This window comes from Primulina tabacum, chromosome 5 (genome assembly GCF_025594145.1).
Source record: "Primulina tabacum isolate GXHZ01 chromosome 5, ASM2559414v2, whole genome shotgun sequence".
Taxonomy (NCBI): Eukaryota; Viridiplantae; Streptophyta; class Magnoliopsida; order Lamiales; family Gesneriaceae; genus Primulina; species Primulina tabacum.
The window spans coordinates 4,861,023-4,881,312 of record NC_134554.1 but is presented as its reverse complement, the minus strand read 5'-3'; the positions used below and the strand labels follow the sequence as shown (position 1 = coordinate 4,881,312).

Below are 20,290 nucleotides of genomic sequence, written 5' to 3'. Positions count from 1 at the left end.
CAAATTTCGAGTAAATATTTACATGGAGTTACCTGCTTGAGATTTTACAAGATATCAAGTCTAGTATTGTCATTTCCCCCCCTTGTGTTTTACAGTTTGAAGTATTGTCATTTCCCCCCCTTGTGTTTTACAGTTTGAAGATCCTAGTAAGTTTCAGTTTCATAGTAAATTTTGCTATAACGAAAAGACCAATGTATACTGGCGCTTCACCCAATCTGGTTTGTCTGGAAGCAGACAAAGAAATCATACAAGGATGTGCGAAAGTGAACTGTGAAATGGTGTGTTTCTTGGATTTATATAGTGAATTTATGGAGGGTCACATGATTTTGTACAGATTCACGGCGTTTCGGGACCCAATTAATAAATTTTGTGACAGAATTAGGTGACTGCTTAGATAAAAATGGGTACTTCCAGTTTTACTGGAATAAACTTGAAATTTGACGAACAGCATGAAACACGGTTAATTTCATTGACTACTCGTTCCAAATAAATAAGTTCATTTGTCTTTTCACACAGATTAAAAAAAAACCATTGAAACTGTAAAGTTTACGAACAAATTTTATATAAAATGTTCTATTATATTAACTTCAACGATAAATATTGTCATAATTTAATTTTAATGAGCACAAAAGGCATCAGATTCCATTGATTTTCGAACCAAAACCACTTATGAGAGGTATACAAAGTTGCTACGTGTCTCATTTATCCATTCAGCATAAAAAGAAATAATCCCACGTTTTTCTACTCAATAAACATATATTTATTTCTATGATTCTTATTCTACATAGTTGTCCCATTTTCGCTATTAGTAGGAAATGGGATCTAATTTTTGAATTGATTTCAATTTACCTCATTCCACCACTCTTGTCAATTCCTATTTTACCTACGGTTATTAACTACATCAATTTGAACCCTCGAGCAATTTAGAACCCTACAATCGAAATATCACATAGGCCTAAGTCGAGTCGCATATTTATAATCTAATAAATATTCTTCGTATCACATATTTGCGACTGTCCAAAACTTCTTGGTTTGATGACACGAATTTTTCACATCTTGAGTAAATGTTCTTGGCATATTAATACTTGCTGCTTAAGAAGAAAAATTGAATCTCAGTCATCCAAATTTAGAGCAATGAACAATGTGAGGAGATACAAAAAAAAAAAAAAAAAAAAAAAAAACTCCTCAGGTGAGAGACAACCAACGTGAAAATAGGCAAGAATCAAAACAATGGCAAAGTGGAGCTAACCTAAATTTCAAAGACACCCCTGAATTTAAATATATTTGAAGAAACACCCCTCTGGAAGGCTTTACAAAATTATGTGGAGTGAACGAGGCAGAGAGTAGATAATTTACCTCTGGAAGTTCCATTTAAAACTAGTCAGAAATGTCGTCCTTGCCAACTGTTCAAATTATAGATATAAAAAAAATTTATTAAAGAAGATGCCGCCAAGTATTTCAGGGAATCCAATCCACGAGTGTCACCCATATTAATTTTTTCCACCTTAAAACTTACGCACTCCCATGCTAATTTACCAAATTATTTTTCAACAAAAAAAGTTCACTTTTTCTCACTATACATACATACACGAGTGATTGCGTGGCATATCAAGTCATTTACATCATGTACAGATTTGATAATAATGTTACAAATTCGACCTGATATGTGCAACATGCTGAGTCATTTTACAACATGTGATCGAACTTGGGTTTCTTTTCACCACACCACTAAGAGAGTATGACCCATGCCGAGGTATTTATTTAGATAAACCATGCCAAAAAAAAAATAATAATACATTTTTTTCAAAATTGAACAAGAAAACAAGTTGTTGGATGACAAAATTTGTAGTATTTCTTGAGGTACAAAATTTGACGGGTAGGAAACAACACAGGTGTGCTAGTTTTCATCTCTCTTCTTCCTAAACCTTGGAACCTAAACAACTCAACACTCTCACACCAATAATCTCATCTTCAAAGAATCCCAAACTTTCTCTCTCAGCCCCCACAAAACTGATTTCTTAAACCATTATATCCCAAGATGAAGAAAATGGATATATTCTGCACATCACAAGTTTCGACGGCCATTTGCCTCAACATGGAACAACAACAACCATGGATATCGCCTTCTCCGTCTTCGTCTCTTCTACTTGGTCGAGCCCTCGACCGACACAATCCCATTATTCGTGACTCAAGAAGAATCCCGAAATCACTCCCTCCTTGCAACATTTCTCAGCCGCCTGTCTCCCCCAGGCCAATCAAGAATCAAGTTAAGAAAAAGAATACAAAAAACCCTCCAAAGGAAAACGACGATCAAGCCGAGATCTCGAATGGTCTCACCACAAAAGGAACTGATGAAAAAGTTTCAAATGATCATGATGGTGGGAATGATAACACTAAAGCTGCTGTTCTTGCGAGGAAGAGATGGAACTGTACCAGGCCAGGTGATTTTATCAGCCCTCCCGGTTCTACTAGGTATTTGTTGAGTGATAAGGCTGTTCCTAGTGCTGATCCCGAACCAGGATCTAAGCAGTTTCCAGCTGAAATTTCCAAGTCTGAAGCGCTGAAAACGGAGGACCCTTCTTCATCTCCAGAGCAGGTTTCTTTTATGTATACACTTCATGTATTTTTTCTTAAAGTGCTTATCTTGATTCTTGTTCATCTTATGTCATGGCTGGTAGACTCTTGAGCAGTTTGTTGGGCTGCAATTTATTTTTCTTAAATATGCTATTTGTATGGTCTTGTGTTGCAGGTGGTTGTTCTTAGAGTGTCACTGCATTGCAGAGGATGTGAGAAAAAAATGAGAAAACATATCTCTAGAATGGAAGGTATGGGATTCATATGGTTGATGCAAGTTCTCTTTTTGCCCCCTTTGCTCCATTTCTTTATGAGCAAATGTGTTACGGTTCAACTGTGACATTATTTAGTTGTCTGTATAGGCCCGATTAGTAAGTGTCGTGACTAGCCCATTATAAATTGTAGTCTTTGAAGAAACTCAAGTTATGATTAATGGAAGCAAAGCGGATGGAGTGATGTTCTCCATTTTCTCTTATTCTTCTTCTGATCTTCCTTCCAGATTATGCTGTCATTGGTGTTGATCTCTCAAGAGTTTCACAGTTTTTTCTACTTAAAAAGCTAGTATTTCAGATACAAGCGCTCTTTACGAACCCGTCACCCAAACAAATTTTTTCTACACCGAACCATTGTTGTAGCAATAACTCTGGAACTGAAATCTTCTCTCTCAACTCAAACACCATGTCAGTTTAGTTGCTCGTCACACACGCATAGGTGAAGGGATGGGAGGTTGTTTCTTGATTGAAAGTTTATAAATTTGCAACAACCATTTGATACGTGCGATTTCCCTCAGAACTTACTTCAAGAATTCGATTAACGATATCTGCGTAACTAGCTAAATCTTGCAGGAGTCACATCTTTTGACATAGATTTTCTAGCAAAGAAGGTAACTGTAGTGGGGAACATTACACCATTAAGCGTCCTATCCAGCATATCTAAGGTGAAGAATGCCCAACTCTGGTATCCTACAATACCATCTTCAATCCCACAACTCAGTTTGAGTGACTCAGAATTCAAGAAAGGGTATAGAGTAGCTGGTGAATGAATCAGAAACTTGGCGAATGACTCTGAGAGTTTGAGGGATGTTACCTTGAAATTTAGATTGATGTAAATTCGCTAGCATGTTATCGTTTCGTTGATGATTTGAGAGGTTAGGAAACTGGATTCTTCACTGTAGTCTGACACGTTCGCACCGATCCAATATTTAAACTTCTTCGTTTGCAATGATATTTTGTGCTCGATCAAAACTTAATTCACCGTATTGAATAGCTAGAGTGTTTCTTCCAAAAAACAAAGGATCATGTTCCCAAAATATGTTGGAATCCAACAGATAACATTAACAGCCACTCGTTAGTTATTATGGATTAGCACGGCTAATTGGTGCTCCTACTTCTCCGGCACCAAAACAAAACACAAAAGTAAGGATGGCCAACTGTTTTCTACATTTCCTACATCCTCTATCGACAACTTGAGATGAGGTCGCTTCTGGTAACTTAATTTTTAAAGATAATTACTTCTATAATTATATCAACATATATATCGACTTTTATCTTTTTTGACCGTGCAGCCACTACCTTTCAGATGTACTACCAACTGGGTAAACCTGCAGAAGAACACAAAGAACACAGACAAGCTCAAAAAAGTCTTTTGTGAGAAGTGAACATGAGACCCAAGCTTCTCAAGTTCAACCAATTCAGTAACCCCTCTTAAGAGTATCGTCTAATGTTTCCCCTTGTTCATAGTAGTTACATTGCCGCGAATTAGCCATGACTAAACTCGCAAATTATTTATCTCATTCTAATTTAAATCTCATATCAACACGCTGAAGAAAGGGTTCTTCAAAGTCATGAGTATAATTTATAATGGCTAGCGAGCAACATGTAATCGATGACTTTATTTTCAGAACTATTCATAGCGATACTACTGCTCATAATAACTATTAAACAACCCTCGGTCAATTATAGCATATTTCCCGACATCATTTCATAAAATCTTTAGCATTACCACTGATCATTGCCTTAATATATAGAGATAACTAACATGAAACCGAATAAAAAGAAACACAAACACAACCCAAACCAGTGTAAATAAACATAAAACCTACGTCCCTCAACTCTTAGCCGTAGCTCTTTCATTCTCCAACTTCTGGGCAAAAACTTTGGTGGCAATCATATTATCATCGAAATAACTTGCGTACGGGTGACCTTTTGGAACCAATCTCCGATACTTCTCGAAGCTCTTCTCTGCTTCACTGTTCTTCCTCAGAAGAGTATAGATTATGCCCTGACACAAATAAGGCCTAAAATCCCTAGGCTCCTCCTTTACCAATTCTTGATAAGTTTTCAATGCGGTTTCATATCGCCCCTCAAGAACTCGAATTTGTGCAAGCAAAAGCTTAAAGTCTCTCATGTCAGCCTTTTTATTCTCCTTTTTACACAGATTCATTGCGTCCTCGACTTTTTTTTCAATGGTCTCCAACTCTTCACTCGAATCGTCCTCCGAGGCCACAGTTACTAGACCATGATACGCTTCCACGCTAAAAGGATCCTTCTTCAGAAGCTCAGTGAACCCATTTTTCGCCGATTCTGTGTCCCCACTATATGCATACAAATGGGCTTTCAACATTGGCCATTCTTTCTCGTCGGGATCAAGATCGATTAACTTATCAAGAATTTCAACAGCCTCGGGGATCTTTTTGCTCTTTATCTTGATTTCCATCAAATCTTTGAGACCATCAATATCATACGGGTTTGAGATCAAATGTTCTTCAATTGATCTCTCTCTTTCTTCATCAGCAACTGCATCTTTCGTCGAGGATTCCACGGTGGAAGGGGGGAAAACCGGAGCAGAAATGGCGGGTTTCAATACGAAATGGAATTGGGAAATGAAGAGAGCTGCGGCAGTGACTGTAGCGATGAGAATGGCTTTGAGTGGGGCCAAAATTGAATTTAACGGAATCCCGGGGGTTTTCCGAGGGTTAGTTTGAAATTTCAAGTAGGGCTCAGGGTTATCGGGGTTCGTACATTTCGAGTGTTGGAAAGCGGCTTTGATAGGGGTGTGGAATAAGCGAGGAAGAGGAGGAGGGGGGGTTCCGAAGGAGAGGGAGTAGCAAGGCACGGTGAAAGATGAAGGGCGTAGATAAGTGGAGGTGATGTGCGGTTGGTGACGGCGGGTGGCTTTAGCGGCAGTGAGATTCAGAGTGGCCATTGTTAGGGTATGGAGCTCTAAACCCTGTTGATGGAGCAGGGTGATGACTCTAGTTATCTCCAATTTTGACTCAATTTGCTTTTGAGTAAAGAGGAAAAGCGCTGTTTACAGTTCGAAAAAAACCGGAGAAGCGCTGTTACTAATTTCTAGTAGGCTTTTGAAGCGCTGTTACATTAAGCGAAATCTACTTCAGATAAAATATATTGTGAGATGGGGTAATTCCAAAATTTGATAAATAACGTTTTCTTTTAAAACAAAACCTCCTATAAAAACGTCAGAAACCGCTTTCATCGAGCAAGCCTCTCTTAGGAAAATGAAATTTCAAGCTACTCTCATGCAATTGTCTCAACTAGGAGCAGTGTTCTAAAAAGTAGCATCTCTGTTTCCCATGTTCTAAAAATAGATAAACGAGTCAGACTCGGATTCAGCCAGAGCTTAGCTTGCAAACTCACAGAACAAATTGGCTTACAAACTCAAGTTGAATCGACTTCAAGTCACCTTTGATGCTATCATACTAATTTGGTTAGAATGTGAGCCACTGATGTTTTAGGCTCCCACTGAACTTTCATGCCAGTCCATTGCATGCTCAAGAAAAAATCCAAACACGTGTGAATCTCATCCACAGAGTGATGTCTCTTGTCTCCTGTAGGTTGTAACAAAAACTTTGAATATTGCTTCTAATATCCATCCAAATGCTTCCAAACTCCAAAAAAAAAGGATCCTTGATAAATTCAATTGTTGGCCGTCTTCTACCAAACTTCCAAAAAAAGGCTAAAAAGTGATCGTGTGACAGCGTTATCAGAAAAAGTAAAAGAAGGCAATTCTTGCAAAAAGCACAAGAAATCAATGATGTCCCAGACACCGAAGTGGAGGTAATTAAAAGATTTCATATATAGTAAAAACAAGGCTTCCATACAACGATTATTGTGAAGCACCTTCAAAATTTTGAAATGATAACTTGGAGTGCAAATGATGGTAAAGATGGAATATTTAATAAGTTTTATTTTAAAATAAAAGAATAAAAATTTAGATTTTCCGGAGGTTTGTACCGTTTTGATTATAAATTGCAAGACCCCGAACAGAGCGGGACGCCTACTGTATCACCACCACTGTCCGATGAGAGCTTTCCCCAACCCAATTTCGATTCCCATGTCTTTACTTTCCTTCCTTCATCCCATGGATTTTTGTCACTCTTCGAAGCTCCCTTTGATCGTGTTTCGCTGGTATGCTTCATCTTTATCTTCGTCAAGTTGCAGTTTTTTTTTTTTTTTTTTTTCATTTTTCTTCTCTTTTTCTTCATTATCTTAACTTTTATTTGCCTTTTTCAACTGTTTTTTTTAAAGTTTTTATGATACCAGTAACTTTCCAGTTATTGTATGTGTGGGGCGATACCGTGCGTCGGTCATCTGGAGCTTCATTTTACGGAATAAGTTTTTGGTAAGCTAGATTTGCAATGTATGCATCGTCTATATATATCCTCTGCTATGTGAATTGAGGAGGTTGTACGCACGTTGTTGGTGTAAAACGACGATGACTCTCTTAGAATCCCAGCGATTTCATGTGTTTTTTCGAGTTCAGCCATGTTTCTTGACTAAAATTCGCTACTTTTTTTAAGATTGTATCCTCGATGAAAAATCACTGATTAGATTTTTGTTGGTTCTTGCTATGGAATTTAGCTCCTATCTTCATCTTTAATGTACTTTTATGCAAATTCTTTTGCTTTCGTAATCATTAGGCAGACAAGAAAAATGAGAATAAGGAAGTTGTAGTAGATGAGTTTATTCGGGCCATGAAGACTTTTGAGGCTATCAGAGGTTTCATGCAAGTGAGATTATTATTATTTAACAGTGATGATGAAAATCAATGTGTTTTTTCAACTCTTATCACGCATTCGCGTGTTTTGATTGATAGTTACTTTTAGTTTTTCAAAATGTTTTTGGCACTGACTCAATGTCTGGTCGATTATATCGACTAATGGAGAGAATCTCAGAAAATTCGAACAATTGAAACGGAATTACATTTTTATGGGAAAAAAAATCATATCCGAATGTTCTACCAATTTATTATTAATATTTGAAACTTCTCTATCATTTCTAATTAAAAATAATAATCAAAATAGTAAGATATATTAGCTCTGTTCCTATAACACACTTAATTTATTTGAATTTTACTTTCGACCTACTGATTTATTCTAAATTTTAATAAATAAATGAGTTTATTAAATATAATTTTAAGCAAATCAAGGAAAAGATTTAACAATTGTGAGCATGGTTTTCTTTTGCTTGAGAAAAAAAAACATATATTTATTTATAAAAATATTAAACTTATGTATATAATTTACCGATTGATATAAATTTTTATTAATTAATAATTTCGTAATTTTCAAACAAATATGATAATTATTTATTATAATATACTTTTAAATAAATTTATTTTTACATTTTCAACAAACAAAATAATTTTTTTAAATAAAAATATGTATCTATCTAATCATATTATATTATAAATTTAATAAGAGCAATTTGACTTTTTTTAATTGAATCATGTGTTAATTATAATAGTCCATGTACCAATTTATATATTTATCAATAATAATTGTATTTGAAGTTGATGGATGGGAGTGATATTTGATAATCCAGTATTTGATATATCTGTTTTCTGCAATCCCCCAAACCCTCTCAAAACCCCAATTTCAATTCAACCATGAATGGCAGCAATCCCTCCGCAACCCCCAATTTCGACAACCTCCTCATCCAATCTCTAATGGGTCGCCTCAATACTCGTACTCCTCCCTTCCACGCGCCACCTTTCTCGGCCGATAAATCTCTCGAAGACCTCTTCTCCGACATGCTACTCAACCTTTCGGACTCTGAATCGGACTCGGATAACACCGATAATCCATCCTCGTCATCGAAAACCCAGCTCGCTAGAGAGGAAGCTAAGCTCGAGAAGGAAATCATTCGCACCGTTCTTAGTGGTGAGATCGAAAAGTTGAATCCCAATTCTGGTCAGGCTGTGACAATGGGTGGGCATCATATTTGTGTGGGTTTCCATGAGGAATCTGGGTCGGATTATAGAGTTTGGGAGTGGCACGGGCATATTATGTTGTTTGATGAGGATAATGGGTACACGCCTGAGTATATTTATGGTAATTATTTTGAAAAGGTTGTTGCAGGGAAGATGAAAGTGAAGAAGAATAAAGCAAGTGACGGCGTTGATAAGGGTGAAAAGGAGGTGGAGGAGAAGGCGGTGAATATGGGATTGAAGGAGCTGATCGACTCGGTAGAATTGGGCTCCAGTCGGATTCTGCATCGAAATTTGTATGCCAGCTCCGGATCACCAAGGTATGTATGCACATGCTAGTTTAAGATGTATCTTGTTTTTTGTATTTGAAAGTTGATTTTCAGATTGTTTCTAATTCAATGGATGCTGAAAAGTTCGATGTCGAATGTTTTTGCGGAATTATGATTATTATTTAAAAGCGGCACGGCACACTCTATTTAGAACAAGTTGCGATCAAGCACCACCACTCTGGGCCTTGCTATATTCCAAGAAACTGTGTCCTCACCCTTTTCGGGGAAATGATATTATTGGCTTGTGCTTAATCCGCTACACTCCTTTAGAGCTGCAATAATTCATGACAGCCTATACATATCTTTGTTTCCCTTCAATGTCAGTAATTCTCACATTTAGTTTTTGACACCAAGAAAGTATTATCACTTCAGTAGTTTTCCCATCAAATCTGAGATAGTTTTTGCTCTTTCGCCTATTGAATCTGAAGAACAACCCTTAAGCCTTCACTATTATTTTTACAAATCTGTATAGCAAAAAACACTCTTGTAAGTTCTGCTTGCTAAGTGGGTGATTAAACAACTATGGTGAGTTGGTAAAGTCTTTAAATTTAATGTCCGTTTTTTTGTTCAATTTGCTTTCTCCGGCAGCGGCTTTGAAATTTTCAGGGCCTTACTCTTGTTACTCTTCATGGACCATATTGTTTTGTGTATTTGATGTGTAGTCATTTGTTTTATGCTTGTAAAATGGAGCTTGTGAAAATTTTAAAGTTATCTCTTGGCATGAGTTAATGTTTATGGCCTTAGATGCTATGAGAAAAGCATGCATACCTTTCACAGACAACTGTGAATAGAAAACAACATGGTCCAAGTTCTATATGAGTTATGATTTGAAAGACATATGGTTTCTTTTCGAACTTATAAACTGTGACTTAGAATTGGGTATGGGGATCAACAAGATGCCATGACTTAGAATTAGGTATTAAGATCAACTATCTAGTTTGCCTTTGGCCACAGAACACTCACAAGAGGAGAGAATGAAAGGAGTAGAACAGTACTAGAATAGACATTCTTGCGCCATTATCTTAGGACCTTCAAAATATCGAGGGGCAAGAATACTAACTGTTTCAAAACATTTGCTAACTTGAGTTGCATGCTATGCATGTGTTGATGTTAGTTTCATTGCAAGTCCCTTTGAATGTTTCTTGTATTGGTATGCTTATTCTTCTTAATATAATTTGTTTGCCATTAGTTATGGTAACAAATCTATATCCATATCCATGTGCATATGCGCACATTGTACTTTAATACTGCCTGTGTTTGCTATACTTCTTCAAACCATTTACTTCTCGATTTCATTTGTGAGGAGAAAAAATCTCAAAACAAACCTGAAAAAGAAAGAAAATGGAATTCGATACTTTTTCAAAATCGTACTACTATGCTAAATTTCATATATAATGTGATGTAAACTCAAATTTCAAGTGACGGGATAACTACTTTTTCAGTATTTGAAGTTTCACTTAAAAAAATCTGGACCATTGAAGGCTGTATTTTTCATTTTTTGACAGGTTCTAGCTGGAAGGTCTCGCATAAGCTCAAGGATCAGTTTTGGGATAACAATGAAGGCACAACTCATTTTCTTTGGTACCAATTTGGTCACGGTGATGACAATTAAGTGCTTTATCTTCATTGAATTATTCTGCTCGATATTCAAAGACCTTGGTCAGTAACCCATCTCGTTTTTTTCCCTTAATTATGGTATAAAAAGAAGATCTTACTTCTACGTTTTCTGGATTTATATGAAATGTGGTGTGTTACTCTGCATTGCTTCAGCTAATACATGCTTGAAATGTTTGTTTGACATGAAATGCTTGGTTTGGTATATTGAATATAGGGGATTTAATTATTTTTAATTACTTTAGTAGATTTTAAAGACCTGGATTTATTTAAATAAGACTTTTATATATACTCTAAAGAAGTTTATTAATATTCAAAATAAACTTTCATGGACTTTAAAAAGTCAAGTGATATTCAACCTTGACTTTATAAACTCTACAAAAATATAAATGTTTCAAAATTTCAAATTTTTAATAATTCCATGATATTCATTAACATACAAACATTAAAGCCTAAAATATAATATAAAATGTTAAAAATTGTATTTGATTCAATCGAAAGATTTTGGATTTTGAAAGATTTATAAAACTTCTAACCCTGGCACAAGCTCTCCCTCTCTCTTCTCTACGTGTTTCTCGCTTTTTTGGCCGATTGCTTTTTTTTTTTTTTTTTTTTTACAATAGTTTGTAGTCAAAACCAAAATTACTTTTGTTGTAGTAATTTTTGAATTGATTTTGTGATTTTTAATTTATGATATATATCAATTATTGTAATATATAAAAAATAAAAGATGATTTCAAAAAATATAATGTTACTTACTTCTTAAATAGTTGAATGGTCGCCTAACAAATATGAACAAAAAATAAAATAAAAATTAAGATTGTTAGATTATAACTCATAAATAAATTTTATGATATAATTCATAAAAAATATAACACAACATATATGAAAATAATAAAATTTTATCGATACATATAATTGAAAGTAATAAATAATTTTTTCATAAATTTTTTCATATATATATATATATATATATATATATATATATATATATATATATAAAATCAATTCAAACACGATATTAAAAATTTAATCCACTGACTATTTTAAAAAAAATTACAGATATATACACAAACCCAGTACACACACGTATACAATATAAAATTAAACGATTTAAATTTTAAACAAATAAATTTATTTATATTAATAAATGAAAAATTTATTTCAAAATTCAAACTAAAGATGTTATTTATATAAAATAATTATTAGTTCAACGGAATCAATAAAAAATAATAAGTTATGACTAAAAGTATAGGATCCTCGTAATTTTATGAAAAATTTATAATATAAAAAATCTTGCAAAGAGTCTACCTGAGTTCTTGTAAATCTGTTTATAAATTTGTGAGATTATATAAAAATCAATAAAAATATATCTAAGTCAAATTATCCCCTATAAACTTTTCTGATTGCTTCAAAAAGATTTCGAAAAGATTAGTTACACGATCCCCATTCCAGCCTCACGCATATATTCCTAAATTAGGAAGTTGGATCCCAATACAACCGAGATAAATTTGGGAAATAATTCTAGTCATAATTTAATTTTGAGAGTAGGTGTCGTGTGATATGAGATGGGTCAGCCCTACCGATATTCACGATAAAAAATAATATTTTTTCATGAATAACCCAAATAAGATATCTGTATCACAAAATACTACTCGTGAGATCGTCTCACACAAGTTTTGCCTAATTTTGAAAAATAATCACTCCCGGGGTTGTTTTTCAAAATATTTAACTAAAGTTTTTTTGTTAACCGTCCGATTTTTTTTATCAATCAAACTTGATAAAAAAACGTAAACTTGATTCAAGCAAGTGTGGAAATTAAATTAATTTGAAAATGTGCCGTTAGCATATTGTATATATAAAATATATGAAATTTGAGAAAGCGATTTTGGGTAGTCCACGTACAATTTTTTTCAGTATATGTATAATCTAATCGCATTGCCGTATGTAAATCCATTCAAAATACAAACTGCCATTTAAAATATCTATAATTTTAAAAATGTACCATATTATTAATTTTCACTTACATAACAAATTTAAATGCTTCAAAAATGAAAAGGACCCTTATGTGTTAAAATTAAAAAAAAAAAAATCGAGGAACGAATTAATTGGTCAGATTTTTTTTTGAAAAATAATATTTCGTTAAATATTCGAAGAGAAAATTAGACGAACAATGGACACACCATACAGCATTGAAAATATGTTATTCTCACGCACTTTGATTATAATAAGTACATAAAATCCCATAATATTTAATATAAATACTTCTGAGTTTTTTTCCCTAAGATATTCATAATCTTATAATTTGTTATTTTTTCAATTATTATGGGAATCAATATATTTCATAAATGATTAAATAAAATTATATTAAAGTAATCTTGTGTTGCACGACGATAGTTATAATAATTGTATAAAAGAAATAGTTATAATAAAAAAAAATTGAAAAAGCTATGAAGCTAGACCTTGCTGGAGGATATAAATGTAATTTCATTTAGCTTAGAGATTTACGGACACAACTTTTCGCAGTCCGGTAGATCGATTCAGTGTTGAACCCTTCTTCTATCCTAAGCAATGAACCCGGCTATTCCTAGGGTTACGACGCCGATTTTCTCGTGATTCCCGATTTAAATCCAGATCCTGTTACAGTTTTTGCAGCAAGATATCCCAAAGCATTTGGTTGCTCGTTTGATTGTTTTGTGGAATATTAAATCCAATAAAGAAATTGGGGGATTGGGAAATCGAAGAGCATCGAACGATGCATTCGGTGCCTTCTAGAGATCTGATTCTTCCCACGCGCTCTCACCTGACGTCCTTCTATGGAGGCTCGTTTTCTCATCGTCTGAAACATCTTGAAAAAAGCGATCGGCGTGGTAATATTAGTAGTTAACCTTCTGAGAACATTTTATTTGTTTAGAGATCGGTTTCTTCTTTTACTTCGAGGGTTTTTTGCTGCCTTGTTATCTGTTTACTCAATTTCCATATCGGAGATTGTACTGATAGATCTTGGTTGTGAGATAACTCTGATTGGATCTGAATTATCGGATCTTCCCCTTCTCTGTTGATTGGATCTCGTTTAAATATCGTGGTTCAGCTGAATAGCGGAGGAATTATTCAAGAATATTCAGATAGAAATAAGGTACTTCATTGGCATATTTGCAGAGATGTATTATTTGTTTTGTTTATTGCTTCGAGATCATGCTTGTGGTGGTGAAAAGTGTGCTCTTAAAGAAGGAATTAAGATGAGTAGCGGGTAATACCTAAATAACCAAGTTGCTGCTAATTGGTGGAGTTTTGTTTATTGTAGACCAAGTGCTTACCTTAGGTTATTAAATGAACGTGTGGGTTTTCTTAATGGAAGTATATGTATTTATGGTGCTGTCAAATGATGTATCATGTTTCGATTCCACCTTTTGTGTGATCTTTGTCTTCAAGGGATAATCAAATTTTTTTCCCAGCTGAAGGTCAATAGGAATTATTGTGCTTGGTTTTGAATGTGATATTGTGTTCCAATCTTTTCAATTCGAGTCTTAATTTTTTACAGGTCATCCCTTTAGTCAGAACATCTTAAATGGAAGTGTGGGTTCCTTGTAATACTTCCACCCATCAGAATATAAGCAGCAATAGTGGATATTCACTGGATCCTCACAATCTAACTCGTTGCAATGCGAGGGACATTACTATGAATGAACTGAAGACGTGTTTCACTGAATTTCTGAACATTCAAGAGAGCCAAAAATCATTGAGTGGCTTCTGCCTGTCTTCCGATAGAAAGGCTATAGGTCATGTTGTGAAGAAGGAAGATGGACATGAAGACTCTAACAACAGTATATCAAGCAGTTCAGCTTCTGAAAAATTATTTAACGAGTATGCCACATTTACACCTCCTGGAGAACTTGAAGTAGAGGAATTGTTTGGTGGGAAAGATATTCAGGAAACGGATGTTACAGCTGGGCTCCCTGAAGTAAATAGTTCTGTTAAGCAGTCCTTGTCTGTAAGTTTTCATTTGATCTCTTGAGAGTGGTATTGTAAGAATCAATTTGGTTGGACAATGTATAGTTTTCGATGTTCAACTGTCATTAGGTTCTGGTACCGTTTGTGGGTCTCTTTAATTCATCCAAGGTAGGTTTCTATACCATGTATGCAGCTTCCATGTGGCATGTCTTTAACCGTATACTCAAATGTGTACCAATGGTTCAGATTTTACTGCTCTTTTGGGTCAAGGTTGAACAAATATGCCTCTTAAGATTCTTGCAGATAACACAATTGCATGACATTAAGCTTTACGTGCCTTACCATTAACTGATGCCATTTATAATTTTTATATTTCTCCGGATTTCCAAATTTACTATTTTGTTTTTGGTGATTTGTTCTCATCAGAATAATCTTTTTGTATTATTCCGGCAAGTAAAGGTTTTGCCAAGCTTCTTTAGCTTGTCGAACTTTTATTTTCTTTTACACAATTACTATTGTTTTATTGTTTACTTCTTTTCATTGTTGGCCCCTTTTAGATATTGTAACAGCTGTGATATTTTATTTCCTAAATCGTAACCGAGGCTCTTATCTTTCAGACTCCTGTGAAGCTCGTATCTGTCATGAAAGGGAACCGTGAAAAGCAGGGAATACCAACTAAGAAGCTTTCTGTGACATGGGCTCCTGACGTCTATGATCCAGTTCCAACATCAGTTTCACACTTCCCTTCTTACAATAATCAACAGTTCCGCGGTAATGGCAAGGGGCATGGAAAGAACAAGCAGAAGGGTGGCTCCAAATCTTTGCGAGGAAGCAAGGGAAAAGAAAAGAAGCAAGCTCGAAAAAACAGTGGAAATGCCAACAAGTTCAAACCTTTGTGGTGAGAGTGAACAAACCCATTTTGTTGAGTCGTTTCGCTGGAGAAATCTGTCCTGATTGGCATCAAGCACATGACTGCCTCTGCTAGTTCACTTTGTTTTCGTCTCACTCATTGTGTATAAATAATGGGAGGTGGGATCTTGTTATTTTGTGAAACGAATACTCAAAAGTAGCATCGTGAACATCTTTAAAAAGTTTAGCACCAAATGCTTATACTGTATACCATACATACGTGTTTATTACACCAGGATGATGATACTTACAGTTATTTGATTAGAACTACGGTTCACAGCAACAAGTACTATCTTTCGCCAAACATCACTTGTGACCAAGGCATAAGTGGTAATAACCTGAAAACGTAAAATCATGGGTGCGTTTGCCGTGTTTGGGTGGATCGTCCAGCATAATACTGCCTACTCTCACACAGGTTCTTCCGATCTAAGCGTGGTAAACTTACCAATTAGAAGCGTGACAGACTTTTATCATAAGGAGAGGAGAACAATCTTTCAATCATTGAATAAAATTGCATTAGCTACAAAGATTTTTTTATTCAGTTCCTAACAAGGATAAGTCCAGCTAGGAATAAAATGAAATTACAGAGAAAAGTGACTTTCAATATTAGACTTGAACTGGAATTTGGAGATAGTAAATGAGAAGCTAAAAGAAAAGAATGTCATACATGGAGATTGGTTCGGAAATGTTAGACAACCGAATGCGAAATTTATATTAAAATGCACTTGCATGGACAAAAAGAAGGCACACACCTCAGATTCAATTGTGACATTTTTGCTCACAAGATCACTTGTAGCTACAGCAGCCGAGTCTGCCCTAAAAATCCAATGAAAAAATTTACCATTATAAATTTAGAAAGCATCGACATAGATAAAGTAATAAGATAAAATACAAGAAAAGAAAATGGTGTGGATTCAATGATAGGTTTAAGAGAAAAGATACATAGCCGGAGAAGTTTGATCGACAATAACGGTCAACTTTAACTTCCACATACAAAAATACATGCACGGAACATAAATTTTAATTAGAAGAAAATAAATTACAGGATGAGAAGGTGGTGGATTCATTCGAAAAAATATCCCTAAACAGAAGATGAAAAAATATCCCACATGTAGGATGAGAAGATCTTCCTACATGTGGCAAACAACAGTACTATTTATGCGACTCATGTGCCAAATGTTCAGTTGAACAAGACCATGTTGATTACCAAGAACCACCTTCTTGATTCTTTGACCAATTACGCCAGTAGATTCAATCAAAACTTGCAAAGGATTCAATGGCAGTAATTGTAGTTAATAGGAAGTTAGATACAGAAAATGCTTGATTCCTCTAATTGGAAATTACTCTAAAAATTGCATACCTCAGCAAGGGCATGAGAGCAATCTAAAACATTCTCGTAACCAGCATCCCCCTACATAAAATATAAGGTATCTTAGCTCCATCGATTAAAAAATTCTTGAACATGACACTACGAGCCAGCTAGAAATATCAGCGTAAGGAAAAAAACATGCACAGAAAATATTATATTCCACTGCCACTTTCAGCTGAAAACCAGTGAAAATAAAAACTTGCAGTTGCTGCATTTGCCCGACCAGCATTTATTAGTATTGATCGACCCTGGAAGTAGAATAGAGACATCCATCAAGTGGGTTGTTGAGAATAACATGGAAGAAAATAAATTTCTGTATAGAAAAACAAATAAGTCTGGCATAAATCTCTGTTCGGAGGACAAATTTTTACGAGCTTCCAGAGTGAGTTCAGGACTTGATGACAACATAAAGCTTTTTAGCTATATGCATGCTGAGTTGACCATCTATAGTAATCAACAACTATCCATTGATGCACAACCTAATCTCTCTTTCATCACACAAAAAAAAAGCGATCGAGAAATTGGAGCATGTAGCTCTAAGTCTCTAACATTCCAAAGAGTTCACATACTCCCGAAATTTGCACACTTCTTTCCATTCCTTCAATTCTGAATTCGAGAGACTAGTAGAACTTCCAACAGTGATCCCCGTGCAAGTGCATTGTGCGCGTGCGCACACACACAACTTTGATTGGAATAATGCAAGATAATTTCTCTAACAAAGGAAACCAACCAGCGGATATGACATCTGTATCACAAGTGATCAATGCAAGATCGGGCTTCTCTCCAACTGCTCGTAATCCACCATACATTCCAGCAGTTTTGAAACCTTTTGCAGCTGCAACTCCCCTTGAAACCTAAATACCATAAATGTTGGGGAAAAAAAGAATGAAAATTTCAGGTGCTGTGAGATCGTGATTAAATATATAGACCACAGACCAATTTCCATTTGTTAATACCAACCCGATGCCAAGGTCCTTCTAGCAACAAAATTGTTGTTTGTGGTTTTCAATAAATCAAACGTATAATGATTTTCATGTAAAAAGAGATGATCTTTCATTCACAGTGGTGTCCCTTGACCATTGTAACTGACCACAATCATCAAACAATGTCAAGGGAATGAAAAAAATCAGAAAATTCGAAGAGACACGAACCTGGGCGCTTCGCTCGCACGTTGCCGAGCAACGCTCGGCACCCGCGCGCAGACCCGCACACGCACCTCCACACGTAGACGCGCGCGCCTGCTACTGTTCATGCCGTTTTTTTTTTCGTTTTTGTCCCTTCCATGTTCCGACTACTCGTTTTAAATTCTTTCAACATTTGATGAACTCATTTCAAGTTTAATTCAAAATCACCGAACATAATATTCGTTCATTAACCTTCGTTCTTCGTTTCAAATTTTCCAATCAAACATATTGATTTATTTGCTTAATTTTCATTCATTAAGCATCAAAATTCCAACAAAAATTAGTGCAGCCGGTATGTAGCTCGACAAATCCTGTGCACTAGATGAAGCAGCAAATACTCTAAAATTCATTCTCAAATGATCTGACATGCAAGCGAACCCTGAATAAATGCTTAATTCGCTTCTACTTTACTTAAGATGAAAGTCTATCCAAAACAGATGCAATCTTTAGTTGGTCCGAACTTTAAACAATAAGGTGCTGTTGAAATTCACAGATGGAAGGCCTCAGATGAAATTGATTATCATCAAACCTCTTAATAATTTCTCTGTACATAAATATGATTTTCCCCAATAACAGAAGTCGTGACACAAATATAAACATCTCAGGGTTTATGGTAACGATTAATCAATTGATTTATTGAAGGTTGTCGCAAGTTAATATTTAGTTCTTCGTGGCTCTCGATATTATAAAGCTTGTATAATTTTAAAAAAAACCAAGATCCAACACATTTTTATCTGGGCTATTTCAAGGATGAACAAAGCATGAATATTCCGCCAAGAATTAAAATCACTTCCAACCCAATAGAGATTTCAGTACATTAACTCAAAAACAAAAACAAAAACAAAAAAGGACGAAACTACAACATACCTAACCCACGTTAGAGACCACACACAACCTTTACATATCCTGTTTGAACCCGCCCCGTTTTACAATACTAACCGCCAAATCCGTAGAGTGTGCGGCCTTGTCGCTTCAGCGCGTACACCACATCCATGGCGGTGACAGTTTTACGGCGAGCATGCTCCGTGTAAGTAACAGCATCACGGATGACGTTCTCCAGAAAAATTTTCAACACACCACGAGTCTCTTCGTAGATAAGACCACTGATGCGCTTGACACCGCCCCTACGTGCCAACCGGCGGATGGCGGGCTTTGTGATGCCCTGGATGTTGTCGCGCAGAACCTTCCGATGACGTTTTGCTCCGCCCTTTCCCAAACCCTTGCCACCCTTGCCACGTCCTGACATTTTCCTCTACTTCTAATGTCGAGCGATTTGGCCTCCGAGTATTTGAAACTGAGTATGTCGAGCTATTTCGTGCATTTGGTGGGGATGGGATTATATAAGAGGTGAGAATCAGTGACGACCGTTAGATCTGGAGGTGTAGTCGACGGTAAATATTAGTGATCCGCGTGTTTTCCATGGGTTGTTATTTGCCGTTGATAAGAAGAACATCAACGGCTCACAACTCTTGTACAGAGTAGTTTGTGCTTTTTTTGTCGAGTGTTTTTCGGAGGGGAAATCCAGAAATTTAAAATTAAAATTAGGCTCCGTAGTGGGAAGGGAAACATCACCTCAAGTTCTCAACTCATTAAATTAGAAGGTTTCCAGAAATTTTTGAAATTTTTATTTGGATATTAATTTTATGAGGAAAATTTATTTAAAATGACTTAATTATATCTCTTTTTTACTTTTTGGAGTCGGTCTATTCCACCTTTTGTCATCGTGTGCTGACCCAAGATGTGTGATGTACAAAATTATTTACTTTTGTTATTGCTCTTTCGTATGCTTTGATTAATGAAATAAGACAGAAATTGATAAATAATCATTTTTATCTTATGTTTGGTACATTTTTAGAAAGCTCATGATAATATTATCTAAAGATAAAATATCTCTTTTATTAAATGTGATAATTTTAATCTAATGATAAAAACACCACAAATGACTTAATTGCCTTCAATATATAAAAATCATAAACTCTATTGTTCTCTCATTTCAGTTGTAGGTAGAAATTAAAATCAAATAAATATTTTTATTTATTTTTATATATTATATAATATGATAATTATATAAATGAACTCAAGAAATTATATAAATGAACTTCAGATAATTATATAAATGATTTGTATAAATT

General features: G+C 35.2%; 5 protein-coding genes across 8 annotated transcripts; 3 read left to right on the top strand and 2 right to left on the bottom strand.

Moving 5' to 3' along the window:
* Positions 1 to 1,828: 1,828 nt before the first annotated feature.
* On the top strand, positions 1,829 to 4,327 carry LOC142545766 (protein SODIUM POTASSIUM ROOT DEFECTIVE 2-like). 4 transcript variants are annotated; one of them, XR_012820362.1, is made up of 4 exons: positions 1,829 to 2,596; positions 2,750 to 2,825; positions 3,420 to 4,049; positions 4,153 to 4,327. XR_012820362.1 is itself a non-coding variant. In XM_075653127.1 (3 exons), the coding sequence occupies exons 1-3, from the start codon at positions 2,039 to 2,041 to the stop codon at positions 3,614 to 3,616; spliced, it is 831 nt and encodes a 276-aa protein (XP_075509242.1). In that variant the 5' UTR covers positions 1,829 to 2,038; the 3' UTR covers positions 3,617 to 4,327. The 4 variants fall into 4 exon arrangements, 1 of the variants encoding a protein (XP_075509242.1); XR_012820360.1 differs by having other exon boundaries at positions 4,139 to 4,327; XR_012820361.1 differs by having other exon boundaries at positions 3,420 to 4,059.
* A 183-nt stretch (positions 4,328 to 4,510) lies between these two features.
* LOC142545765 (protein SLOW GREEN 1, chloroplastic-like) lies at positions 4,511 to 5,873 on the bottom strand. Its single transcript, XM_075653126.1, has one exon. It carries the CDS (start codon positions 5,776 to 5,778, stop codon positions 4,681 to 4,683), a length of 1,098 nt encoding a protein of 365 aa, XP_075509241.1. The 5' UTR covers positions 5,779 to 5,873; the 3' UTR covers positions 4,511 to 4,680.
* A 2,530-nt stretch (positions 5,874 to 8,403) lies between these two features.
* LOC142545763 (uncharacterized) lies at positions 8,404 to 10,981 on the top strand. Its single transcript, XM_075653124.1, has 2 exons — positions 8,404 to 9,122; positions 10,637 to 10,981. Exons 1-2 carry the CDS (start codon positions 8,482 to 8,484, stop codon positions 10,641 to 10,643), a joined length of 648 nt encoding a protein of 215 aa, XP_075509239.1. The 5' UTR covers positions 8,404 to 8,481; the 3' UTR covers positions 10,644 to 10,981.
* Positions 10,982 to 13,252: 2,271 nt separating this feature from the next.
* LOC142545761 (uncharacterized) lies at positions 13,253 to 15,813 on the top strand. Its single transcript, XM_075653122.1, has 3 exons — positions 13,253 to 13,881; positions 14,287 to 14,736; positions 15,314 to 15,813. Exons 2-3 carry the CDS (start codon positions 14,314 to 14,316, stop codon positions 15,596 to 15,598), a joined length of 708 nt encoding a protein of 235 aa, XP_075509237.1. The 5' UTR covers positions 13,253 to 13,881; positions 14,287 to 14,313; the 3' UTR covers positions 15,599 to 15,813.
* A 3,087-nt stretch (positions 15,814 to 18,900) lies between these two features.
* Positions 18,901 to 19,475, bottom strand: LOC142545762 (histone H4). The gene has a single exon (XM_075653123.1). The coding sequence runs from the start codon at positions 19,402 to 19,404 to the stop codon at positions 19,093 to 19,095; it is 312 nt and encodes a 103-aa protein (XP_075509238.1). The 5' UTR covers positions 19,405 to 19,475; the 3' UTR covers positions 18,901 to 19,092.
* Positions 19,476 to 20,290: the final 815 nt, after the last annotated feature.